This window comes from Anomaloglossus baeobatrachus, chromosome 7 (assembly GCF_048569485.1).
Source record: "Anomaloglossus baeobatrachus isolate aAnoBae1 chromosome 7, aAnoBae1.hap1, whole genome shotgun sequence".
Lineage (NCBI taxonomy): Eukaryota > Metazoa > Chordata > Amphibia > Anura > Aromobatidae > Anomaloglossus > Anomaloglossus baeobatrachus.
Genome location: NC_134359.1, coordinates 235,577,287 through 235,589,455, shown reverse-complemented (window position 1 = coordinate 235,589,455; position 12,169 = coordinate 235,577,287). Strand labels below are relative to the sequence as shown.

General features: G+C 45.5%; 1 protein-coding gene across 1 annotated transcript in view; it reads left to right on the top strand.

The window, feature by feature from the left end:
* Window positions 1-11,412, top strand: part of LOC142246106 (uromodulin-like) — a 71,027-nt gene extending 59,615 nt beyond the window's left edge. The window contains exons 13-16 of the mRNA XM_075319119.1: window positions 4,247-4,492; window positions 6,211-6,373; window positions 7,202-7,286; window positions 10,823-11,412. Coding sequence (XP_075175234.1) covers window positions 4,247-4,492; window positions 6,211-6,373; window positions 7,202-7,285 — 493 coding nt within the window. The 3' untranslated portion in view covers window position 7,286; window positions 10,823-11,412. The remainder of the gene's footprint in view (window positions 1-4,246; window positions 4,493-6,210; window positions 6,374-7,201; window positions 7,287-10,822) is intronic.
* Window positions 11,413-12,169: the final 757 nt, after the last annotated feature.

Here is a 12,169-nt window from a genome sequence, read left to right as displayed (position 1 = left end):
CTCCTCGGTCTTTTCCTTTGATCTTATCCCGCTGGTAACGGATTCTAGTCAGTCTTTTAGTCCCGGGGCACACCGAACAGAAGAAGGGAGATCACAGCCCCTGCACTTGCACTCAGGGTGCGATGCTCTGCAGTCCGGTTAGATCCTTGGTGCAAACAAAGTCCTGCAGACCGGGAATGGCAGAAACCACTTCCACAGGGTGATTCCTCCAAGACTCCGGTGGCAAAAGAGCCCTCTGTTCAGGAAGACCACACGCAGCTCTCCTCTGGCTGAGCTCCGGAGCTGAATAATCTTCCCGCACTTTTTCTTCCTGGTTCAAACACACAAGCTGCAGTAGGGGATTTCCCACCTCTGTGTTTGTGGTTGCACAGTCTGACCCTTGTGGGCAAGTGCTGAAGCAATATTCAAATCCATTTCTACATTAATGATGCAGTCTGAATTGTTGATCCCATTACATACCCCCCCACTTAAAGGTTGGCAGTCCCTGTCAACTACCGTCGGTTCCCAGGCAGCGATGACTGCAGATGTCACAGGGGTTGGTTGAGAAGTGGGCCATACATACTGGTCCCTGTAAGACCGCCCGGGCGGGATCCCAGCAGTGGTGCGGTCAGTGCGTCTCAAGGGTCGGTTGTTCCCTTCCCTGTCACTGTCTTTATGCCCCACTTCAGTCAGCACTCCGGAGGAAGAACTGGGTTGTGTAGGTGGGTCACCGGTCTCAGAATCGACGTGATCACTATGCTGGGAAACGTCCGTGACGTCAGTCGTGTTGGCAGCGTCACCCCCTCCGGGTACTGTGGTAGGGGAGTCAGGCTGGGATCGGCAGGGACGCAACATATTTCGGTGCACAGTGCGAATGTTGTGACTGTCTTCACCCTGCGCTCGGTATACATGCCCGTTGGGGTAGGGGCTATTTGATGCAAGTTTGTTCCGTGGCTGGCTCTGTTTTCCTAAACCCCTCTCTTTGGCGTCCCCTGCTGAGTGAGCCTCTTTGGCAGGGGCGTCTAGTTTAAAGGCGGCCGCTGTTGTGGGACATGACTTGCTGGTTCTGGTAGATCGGACCGTGGATGAACTTGAAAGTTCTGGGGGCAACGGTTGGCTCTATGGCGGGGATCGCCGCATGTCCAGCATCTTCCCATCGGCCGGCTGGGTTGTTGTCTCGCTTGCCGGCCCGCCTGTTGGTCTAGGGTGAGCTGTAACACCTGTTTCTGCAACTCTGTCACCATCTGCTTCAGTTCTTCCGTGTCGCTGTTCGGAGTCCCGATACCAGATATGGACCTGCAAGCCGCGGTATATGTCTGTGTCTCCACGACAGGTCCCCTTGAACGTTCTATAGCTTCTTGTTTGACCTCAGCGAACGTAAAGGCCGGATTTATCCGGAGTAGATCTTGCAATGAGCGGTTAAGGTACGGGTCTCTCAATCCGGTCACGAACTGATCTCTCAACACCAGGTCACGGGCACCCGTACTAGCTATCTGTTCTTCTTTTCTACAGGCTTGTTCTAGCAGCACTTGAAGGGCATTGGCATATTGAGGAATGTCCTCCGACTCGAGTTGAGTACGCCGGAAGAACATATAGCGCAACGTTCCCGCATATGTGGTCGGCCCATAGGTGTTCTCCAGCACCCGCACCAAGTCATCCAACGTACGCTGGCCCCTAACCGTCTCCAGCCTGACTGTCGTCCACGCTTCCCCCTCTAATGTTAGCATGGCCATTTCTGCTAAGGTGTTAGGATCAGTGTTATACATTTCCCCCACTATCTTAAGTTGTTCAGTCCATTCAGTTACAGGATAGTTCCGTCCGTCAAACTTTCTCACCTGATTGACAATAGACGGCGGGGGAGCTGTCCGGTTATAAGTTACTACCGGGGGATGATTTTGTTGGTCACACATCCTGCCGACTACGCCACATGAAGCGACCGGTGGTAGGGCCGCGGGTGTGTGCGTATGCTCTATTCCAACAAAATCCCCATACTCAGATTTTACCGGTAGTAACATTTCTTTACTAGGAAGCATATTTATAACACAGTCAACCGAACTATCTGCGCACATGTGTATGGTGGAGTCCCCGGATCTTCACTCCTTCCGGGTACGCAGCAAGAGGAAAGGGAAAAAAACAACAAAGAAATGGCGGCAACTTTCCCTAACTTTCCCTACAGTCACGTACCAGTCTATCCCGGAAGAAGATGCCGCTCCCACGTCGCAGGCCTGGGGTCTCACGATGATGGGTCCCGGTGCAGCGCTGAAGGGATGCAGCTCCTCGGTCTTTTCCTTTGATCTTATCCCGCTGGTAACGGATTCTAGTCAGTCTTTTAGTCCCGGGGCACACCGAACAGAAGAAGGGAGATCACAGCCCCTGCACTTGCACTCAGGGTGCGATGCTCTGCAGTCCGGTTAGATCCTTGGTGCAAACAAAGTCCTGCAGACCGGGAATGGCAGAAACCACTTCCACAGGGTGATTCCTCCAAGACTCCAGTGGCAAAAGAGCCCTCTGTTCAGGAAGACCACACGCAGCTCTCCTCTGGCTGAGCTCCGGAGCTGAATAATCTTCCCGCACTTTTTCTTCCTGGTTCAAACACACAAGCTGCAGTAGGGGATTTCCCACCTCTGTGTTTGTGGTTGCACTGTCTGACACTGCCCCCTTGTGGGCAAGTGCTGAAGCAATATTCAAATCCATTTCTACATTAATGATGCAGTCTGAATTGTTGATCCCATTACAAAGGTAATGCACCAGCACCGACACAACACCTGTGGGGCTTCACAATAGCTTGATGATTTACATTTATTGTGTAATGTTATCACCAAAGTGAACACAATGTTGGCTTCTCAGGCTGGTGCATGGGTGGGGTAAAGCTTCTTCTTGAATGGCAGTCCATGCCACCAGCAAACTCCAAATGCCGCAAATGTGACAAACCTGATAAGCCACAATGTATTGTTAGTAGGTCTGCAGAGCAGGATCTGGGCTACTGCACATGCCTATGGCCTCTGTTATAGACCTGAATTGACAAGGTGAGAGCTGGTCAAGGATAGGAGTTACTGTGCATGTGGCATTTGTGGTCCTACGACAGGATAGTGGGAGTAGTAGCCAGCTTAGGTGCACATGCGTGGCCACTGTTGTTGAATCGCATCGGTGGCTGTGACTTCTGACAACAATCTAGTGGTTTAGAAGACAATATCAGGACAATGGGGAACTTTGAATAAATTCTTTTGTCCAATTTTAATGATGGAAATAACCATGTAATTGACATGTATGTCTTCCAAGCAGCTTCTAGCTACCTAACCATCACAAGTTTCCAGGCTTTACTAAGACAGTCCCTTTATTCCTGACCCCATCACAAGTCACAATGAATACGATGGTATGGACAAATAATTGTTGATATTATCATTGTGCTATGTAGTAGATGCTGGAGTATCATTTGCATACAGAATTATGCAGATTGTTGCTCTCCAAGGGTAATTATCCAGCCACCATCGTGCTAAGATAAAAGTATATGCTATAAAGTCTTGGGAAACATATCTGCGTAAGACTCTTGAGCACTTAGCTGATGTATATGCCAAAAAATCTCCCTGTGTATAGTTTATTTTACTATTAGTTCAGTATATTAAACTGAGGCCAAAATAATGTCCGTATGGCTGAAATGTGTTTGTATAATATTAATATTAGAGGTTCTCCAGGCTTCAGATGAAAGTCTGCAGTCACTCTATATGATGGCCGGCTTCTGGAATCCTGACAGCATGCAGGGTGCACGCCATCAGGATTCTCCACGTGACCACATGAAAGCAATTTGCATACTACCATTCACATTCCAACTAGACGTGCTCGTCCTCTCTCGGTTCTATTGAGAGAGGATGAGCAGGTCTAGTAGGCATGTGACGGCAAGTATCCATGCACACTGGCAGCAACCCCTTAGTCGTATAGGAACAGAAGGTGACTGGATTTTATGGCTTCCAGATGATGGTCACTGTCTGACGTATATCTTATAAACTTATCAGCCTGACCCGAAGCGCATCCACAATTTGCAATTAGTCAAAGTTAGAGATTTTACAGTAGCTTAATAATAGGCTCCCATTCACACTACCGATACACACAGGCAATAAGCCTCAAGATGGTAATTCTCTTCTACAAACAATATCAGTGAATTACTACTGATCTAATGTATGATCACATGATAATGGTTTAACAGAATTCTATGATTATTACGTAATGTTGCAATAAATAATAAATACGGATGATTTTCCTTTATTTCCAGTGCACAGACTTATGAAATTCAGGGTTCTGGGGAATTTGAAGCCCAGATGTTGCTCTATAAGGATGGCACCTTCCTAAATCCATACAACAAGACAACTCTTACAGTATCTACAGCCAGAAGACTGTATGTGGGAGTAATACTGGAAGGTCAGACAAATTCCCACTATGCCATAGTGATGAAGAACTGTTATGCCACGCCTAGCAGACATGCCAATGACTCCGTACAGTATCCTATCATTAAGAAAAGGTAAGTTAGATGCATTTAATAATATAAAACCGTTATTTCTCCCATCCTGGTAAAAGGCAACAGACTGGCCCGGACTGGTAATCTGGCAAAGCAGGCAAAAGCCCCCTGGGCCAACATCTCTGAACTGCAAATTTGGCCACTGGCCCTTTAAAACTGCGTACAGTGTTTGGAATTCCCTGCGGAGGGCGCTGGACCAGGTGCACCATTGAAGGAGAGAAGAGAAGAACATCGGGCAATAAAAGCTTTTTGATTAGGGTGATGAAAGCTCCCTGGCTGACCCAATGTATAAAGAGACCGCAGACCCAATGTATAAGGAGACCGCAGACCCAATGTATAAGGAGACCGCAGACCCAATGTATAAGGAGACCGCAGACCCAATGTAAAAGGAGACTGCACACCCAATGTATAAGGAGACCGCAGACCCATTGTATAAGGAGACCGCAGACCCAATGTATAAGGAGACCGCAGACCCAATTTATAAGGAGACTGCACACCCAATGTATAAGGAGACTGCAGACCCAATGTATAAGGAGACTGCACACCCAATGTATAAGGAGACCGCAGACCCAATGTATAAGGAGACCGCAGACCCAATGTATAAGGAAACCACAGACCCAATGTATAAGGAGACCGCACACCCAATGTATAAGGAGACTGCTCACCCAATGTATAAGGAAACCACAGACCCAATGTATAAGGAGACGGCAGGCCCAATGTATAAGGAGACGGCAGGCCCAATGTATAAGGAGACGGCAGGCCCAGTGTATAAGGAGACCACATGCCCAATGTATAAGGAGACCGCAGACACAATGTACAGTATAAGGAGACCGCAGAACCAATGTTTAAGGAGGCCACATGCCCAATACTTAAGGAGACTGCACGCCCAATGTATAAGGAGACCGCAGACCCAATGTATAAGGAGACCACACGCCCAATGTATGAGGAGACCGAAGACCCAATGTACAGTATAAGGAGACCGCAGAACCAATGTTTAAGGAGTCCACATGCCCAATGCTTAAGGAGACTGCACGCCCAATGTATAAGGAGACCGCAGACCCAATGTATAAGGAGACCACACGCCCAATGTATGAGGAGACCACAGACCCTATGTACAGTATAAGGAGACCGGAGACCCAATGTTTAAGAAGGCCGCATGCCCAATGTTTAAGGAGACCGCAGACCCAATGTATAAGGAGACCGCAGGCCCAATGTATAAGTAGACCGCAGTCCCAATGTATAAGGAGACCGCAGTCCCAATGTATAAAGAGACCGCAGTCCCAATGTATAAAGAGACCGCAGTCCCAATGTATAAGGAGACCGCAGTCCCAATGTATAAGGAGACCGCAGTCCCAATGTATAAGGAGACCGCAGGCCCAATGTATAAGTAGACCGCAGGCCCGATATATAAGGAGACCGCAGACCCATTATATAAGGAGACCGCATGCCCGAAGGACAGGCAGGCAGACGGGGGTGGGAATAACTATCATAACCCAACCCACCTATTAGATATTCTGCAGCACCTAGCATCAAACAACAGTGCATTTCACAAACTTTACTTGCCTGTATTTCAGAAACTATACATCCGATCTCATAACTAAAGGTATGTATAGAATCAGCATGATAGTGCCAGTATAACACTGGCTTTAGTTTATAGATGAAAATCCTGGTGGTTGTCCTCTTTAAACAGTGTAGTTTTTGTCTGCTCTGCTTTATTCTAGATGTGCAAACAAGAAAGACCCAAGTATCAGAGTGATACAAAATGGAGTCTCCAGAGAAGGGCGGTTTTCTCTTCGTATGTTCAAGTTCATTGGAAAAGAACATCAAATATATTTGCACTGTCAAGTAGGCATTTGTAACCCAGGAAATGGACCATGCAAACCTGTAAGTATTGTCATAAATGCATCTTGTATATGCTAGCTACAAAAATATCTGTTACTTTACCGCACAATTTTAGATGTCAGTAATTAAAGGGTTAATCTGAAGTTATCTCTTGAGCAGCTGGTACCTCTGCAGTCTCTTTACTCCCTGGTTGATTGGAGGGCAAGTGCTCTCTCCTGAGTGACAGTTCTAATTAGCTGCTATCAGAGTTTATGCTGAGTCTACAGGCTCAGGGAAATGAGAGCGATGATTGGGAGAGCTGTTTTTAAACGCTGGGGGCCAGAGAACTGTAATTCAACAGGAATGATAATAGCCCTGTCAGGATCTTAGAGGGATAGGGAGGGAGGTGAGTAACTGTGGTGTAGAAATCAGCGGGCTGGAGAGAGCTGATTATGATGTTCGGCGTTAACTCCTCTCCAGCAATCTAACTGCTGCGCACTCTTGTCCAGGCTCTGGTGGTCCAGCTATTTGTAAACAAGCTGTACATTATGTAAGATAAAAGGTCTCACAAAAGGAGAATGACAGCAAATAGATAAAGCAAGTCAATTGTAGACTTGCTTATTTTAACACTATCTAACTAATGCAATCTAAAAACATGAGTATACTCTTTTCTACACAGTATATTCAATCTATTGCTCTATTATTTATATGGGGCCATATAACAGATCCATACAACACAAATCTATAATATGACTGCATACATAAGGCCTATTATAAAGAACAGATTAATATTTGAGTACAATTGTATAATTGAATAGTAAATGCTATTGTCATTGACTGCACTTTATACTATTGGTAAATGATACAATATTATATAACCATTTTTTCTAGTCTTGTTCTGGTGTCACAACCCATGACAGTATCTCTGTGGAAAAACATTTAGTTATAAAGTGCGGACCAATAGCCCAAAAATAAGGTATGTTCCCATGTCAGATGGAAAATATATACATATAAAAGGAGAATGGTGTACACACATGCATCATTGTATCACTGTAATTAACCCATTCACAACATGCCCCTTACATGTACGGCACAAGTCAGAAGCGGGTGCATGGAGCGGGCTCATGGGGTGAGCTCGCTCTATACTCAACAGGTAATGGCTATGTGTTACAGCCAGGACCTGCTTCTAACAATCGTGGGTGGCGCGAAGCATTGCCCATGATTGTTAACTTGTTAAATGCCACTGTCAAACTCTGACAGTGGCATTTAACATGCCCCGGCATGGGTACGAGCCATTCTATGCACCGATTGGCTGGCCCGTGACATGAATTGTGGGTCACCGATGGAGTGCTATGACAGCAGGGGATCTTGCTGAAGACCTCTGTGGCTGTCATTATGGAGCTCCCTTGAAGCACAGCCTGAGGCCGGGCTTCAAAGGAGACCATGATTTTTACTATACACAGCAAATGCTATTGCTTTATTTGGTATAGCACAAGCAATCAGATGAGAATCAGATCACAGGTGCGGAGAAAGTGGAGAGTTTAATTTCTCCATCTTCTCCACTGTCTGTGTTGGAGTATATCGGGCTGCATGCGGATGACATCAGTACAGTCTGATGTTTAGCATGCATCCATTGACTTGAATGGGTGCGTATGCCAATCGCAGCATTCATCTTTTTTTTTTCTCATGCTGACTCGGCATGAAATAAAAACGCTAGTCGGCAAAGTATAACATTGGAATAAGTGCTATCCTAGGAAACATGGGTTATCACTAGTCCAAGTTATACGCTAGCTCATACGCTAGGCTGGTGTAGGCGAACAGTTAGCATTAATCCACTGGAGCTTGATGGAGGGCAGACACAAGTCCTGTACAAGGTCCCTTCACAGTCAGTGTTAGCCACTGTCAAAATGGTGTGAATAAAGACCTTGTCTCATCTCACAAAAATTAAGCCCTCACACAGCTCCATTGGAGGAAAAACAAAAATGTTATGGGTCTCGGAAAATGGAAACACAACAATTTTTTGGGGGGCACAATTTCACTGCATTTGGAATTTTTTTTTACTGTTTTATAGTACACTAAGTGGTAAAATGAATAGTGCCATTTAAAGTACAACTAATCCCACAAAAAACAAGCTCTCGTATATCTATGTGGATAGAAAAATAAATAGTTATAGCTCTGGGAAGACCGGGAGGAAAAAATGAAAATGCCAAAACGGAAATTGGGTTGAAGGGGTTGACCTCTTTGCAACCTCTACCATATACCTTGTTCGGTAAAATTAATCTGATGGGGAGAGGAATATCCTCTGTCCTTTAGGGGTACTTTGCAAGCTGCAACATCGTAGCCGATGCTAGCGATGCCGAGCGTGATAGCACCCGCCCCCATCGCACATGCGATATCTTGTGATAGCTGCTGTAGCGAACATTATCGCTACGGCAGCTTCACATGCACTTACCTGTCCTGCGACGTCGCTCTGGCCGGCGACCCGCCTCCTTCCTAAGGGGACAGGTCGTGCGGCATCATAGTGACGTCACACGGCAGGCGGCCAATAGAAGCGGAGGGGCGGAGATGAGCGGGACATAAAAATCCCGCCCACCTCCTTCCTACCACATAGACGGTGGGACGCAGGTAAGGAGATGTTCCTCGCTCCTGCGGCTTCACACACAGCGATGTGTGCTGCCGCAGGAACGAGGAACAACATTGTAACATCGGTCGTCCCAAAATTATGGAAATGACCGACGCTACACAGATCGCCGATTTACGATGCTTTTGCGATCGTAAATCGGTGCATCTAGGCATTACACGTTGCGACATCGTTACTGGCGCCGGATGTGCGTCACTTTTGATTTGACCCAGACGATATCGCAGTAGCGATGTCGCAACGTGCAAAGTACCCCTTAGCCAAAGCAAGGAGCAGTTGCAAAAAAACAACTCCTGCTCTGAATAGTGTTTTTTTCCCATATGAAGTCACTTTTCGCTATTCATCTTGTGGTATTTGCAAACGTTTTGAACTCCAAATTCATTAAAAAGGCATATGTGGTTCTTGAGTTTTGAGCAAAATAAAAAAAAAGCTCTATATTTTTATACTTTAACCAGTTTTGCTTAGTTTTAGTACAAAAAGTCATAAATGTCGCAAAATTTGAAAACATTACAATGCAGTACATTGAGCTATGCTGTTTCCGTATTTTGGGATTATGGAAAAAGCGTAGCTCGCTGTGCTACTTTGATTTGTAACTCACGTTCACTTCTATGGGAGTTGTGGAAACCGCATAACAGCCACACTTATTTGTTTACCCTGCGACACCTTCTGTGGCCTGTTCTTGGAAACAATATTCCCAATTCAATGGCTGAGATGATCAGGAGATCACACAGCCTTAAACCTGCTTTACATGTTACGATTCTGCATACGATATCGTATGCGATCGTAACCGCCCCCATCGTATGTGCGGCACGTTCAATTTTGTTGAATGTGCCGCACAAACGATTAACCCCCGTCACACGTACTTACCTGTCCTTACGACCTCGATGTGGGCGGCGAACGTCCACTTCCTGGAGTGGGAGGGACATTCGGCGTCACATCGACGTCACGCGGCAGCCGGCCAATAGAAGCGGAGGGGCGGAGATGAGCTGGACGTAAACATCCCGCCCACCTCCTTCCTTCCACATAGCTGGCCGGGAGCCGCAGGACGCAGGTAAGATCTGTTCATCGTTCCCGGGGTGTCACATACTGCGATGTGTGCTACCCCGGGTACGATGAACAACCTGACGTTCAATTCATGAGGAATGAACGACGTGTGTGCGATGAACGTTTTACCGTTCATTCGCAATCGCATGTAGCTGTTACACAATACAATGTACCTTACGATGCCGGATGTGCGTCACTTACGACGTGACCCCGATGACACATCGTAAGATATATTGTAGTGTGTAAAGCGGGCTTTAGTTATGATCGAGTGCTACTATGCTCGGGTGCTCGATACTCATTAAGAGCAGTTGGATGCTCGGATGGGCGCGACTCGAGTACCCGGGTATAAAGGAAGTGAATGGGGGACTCCAGCATTTTTCTGGAAGATTTCCCAGATAAATTCTTGAGCCTCCCCACTAACTTCCATTATATTCGGGTTGTTGAGTTGCGCCCATCTGAGCATCCCACTGCTTGTTACGAGTACCAAGCACTCGAGCATGGAGGTGTTTGCTCATCACTAGTTATGAGTGCCAAGCACCAGAGCATGGTAGTGTTCGCTCATTACTAGTTACGAGTACTGAGCACCCGAGCATGGTAGTGCTCGCTCATCACTACACAGCATCTCATTTTAAAAAAGGAGTTGTACAGACAGGACAATCAACATAAGCACATAGAAAATAAAGAAACTTGTAAATGAAATAGTGTCACGGTCCCATTTCAGTCTACAGGAAGTATACTGAAAGTGGATAAATAGGATAGGAATGAATATTTGGAATTAACCTTTTTTTTCCACATCTTTCTAATGCTGACCTTTAAAACTCTCTTTACAGATGTGTAACCCCAGCAAGCGGGATCTTTCTACACAGAACAATTGGCAGTATCAATAGAAGTAACCACCAAAATTAAATGTCTAGTAATTTTGTTAAATAAAATAGTTTACTCTAATTTTCCCCATGTTAAGGTACATATACACTGAAAAATTATTGTGAATGAGCATTCATAGGAATATTCTTTTCACGATAAATTTGCAGACTAAGGACTTGTTCAGACAACCATATTTTCAGTGCCAATTATGATCTGTCAAAAGATTGCTACAAAACACATACATCTGCACTCTAAAATTCTAACAATAAATAAGGGAACTCTGGTATTGCATTATTGCTATAAGAACATTTGAAAAAAGAGATACTTAGGTTATGTATTGCCCAATGTATGTGAGCCCGGTAACCAACAACAAGGTGATGTCTATGTATCGGGACCTTAACTTAAATGCCTCTATCTGGGTTACAAACCTACATGTCTGAGCAGAAAGGATCTAGCTATAAAGGAGGATGGACACAGCCTGGTTATAGGGTGGAGTACTCTACAAATACAGTACTGACCAAAAGTTTGGACACACCTTCTCATTCAAAGAGTTTTCTTTATTTTCATGACTCTGAAAATTGTAGATTCACATTGAAGGCATCAAAACTATGAATTAACACATATGGAATGCAATACTTAACAAAAAAGTGTGAAACAACTGAAAATATGTCTTATATTCTAGGCTCTTCAAAGTGGCCACCTTTTGCTTTGATTACTGCTTTGCACACTCTTGGCATTCTCTTGATGAGCTTCAAAAAGTAGTCACCGGAAATGGTTTTCACTTCACAGGTGTGCCCTGTCAGGTTTAATAAGTGGGATATCTTGCCTTATAAATGGGGTTGGGACCCTCAGTTGTGTTTTGCAGAAGTCTGGTGGATACACAGCTGATAGTCCTACTGAATAGACTGTTAGAATTTGTATTATGGCAAGAAAAAAGCAGCTAAGTAAAGAAAAACAAGTGGCCATCATTACTTTAAGAAATGAAGGTTAGTCAGTCCGAAAGATTGGGAAAGCTTTGAAAGTGTCCCCAAGTGCAGTGGCAAAAACCATCAAACGCTACAAAGAAACTGGCTCACATGAGGACCGCCCCAGGAAAGGAAGACAGAGTCACCTCTGCTGTGGAGAATAAAGCGGGCTTTACACGCTACGATTTTGCTACAGCGATCTCGTTGAGGTCACGGATTTTGTGACGCACATTCGGCTGCTGTAGTGATCTTGTTGTGTGTGACTCCTAGGAGCGATTTTGGATCATTGCAAAAACGTCCAAAATCGCTCCTCATTGACATGGAGGGCCATTCTCAATTATCGCTGCT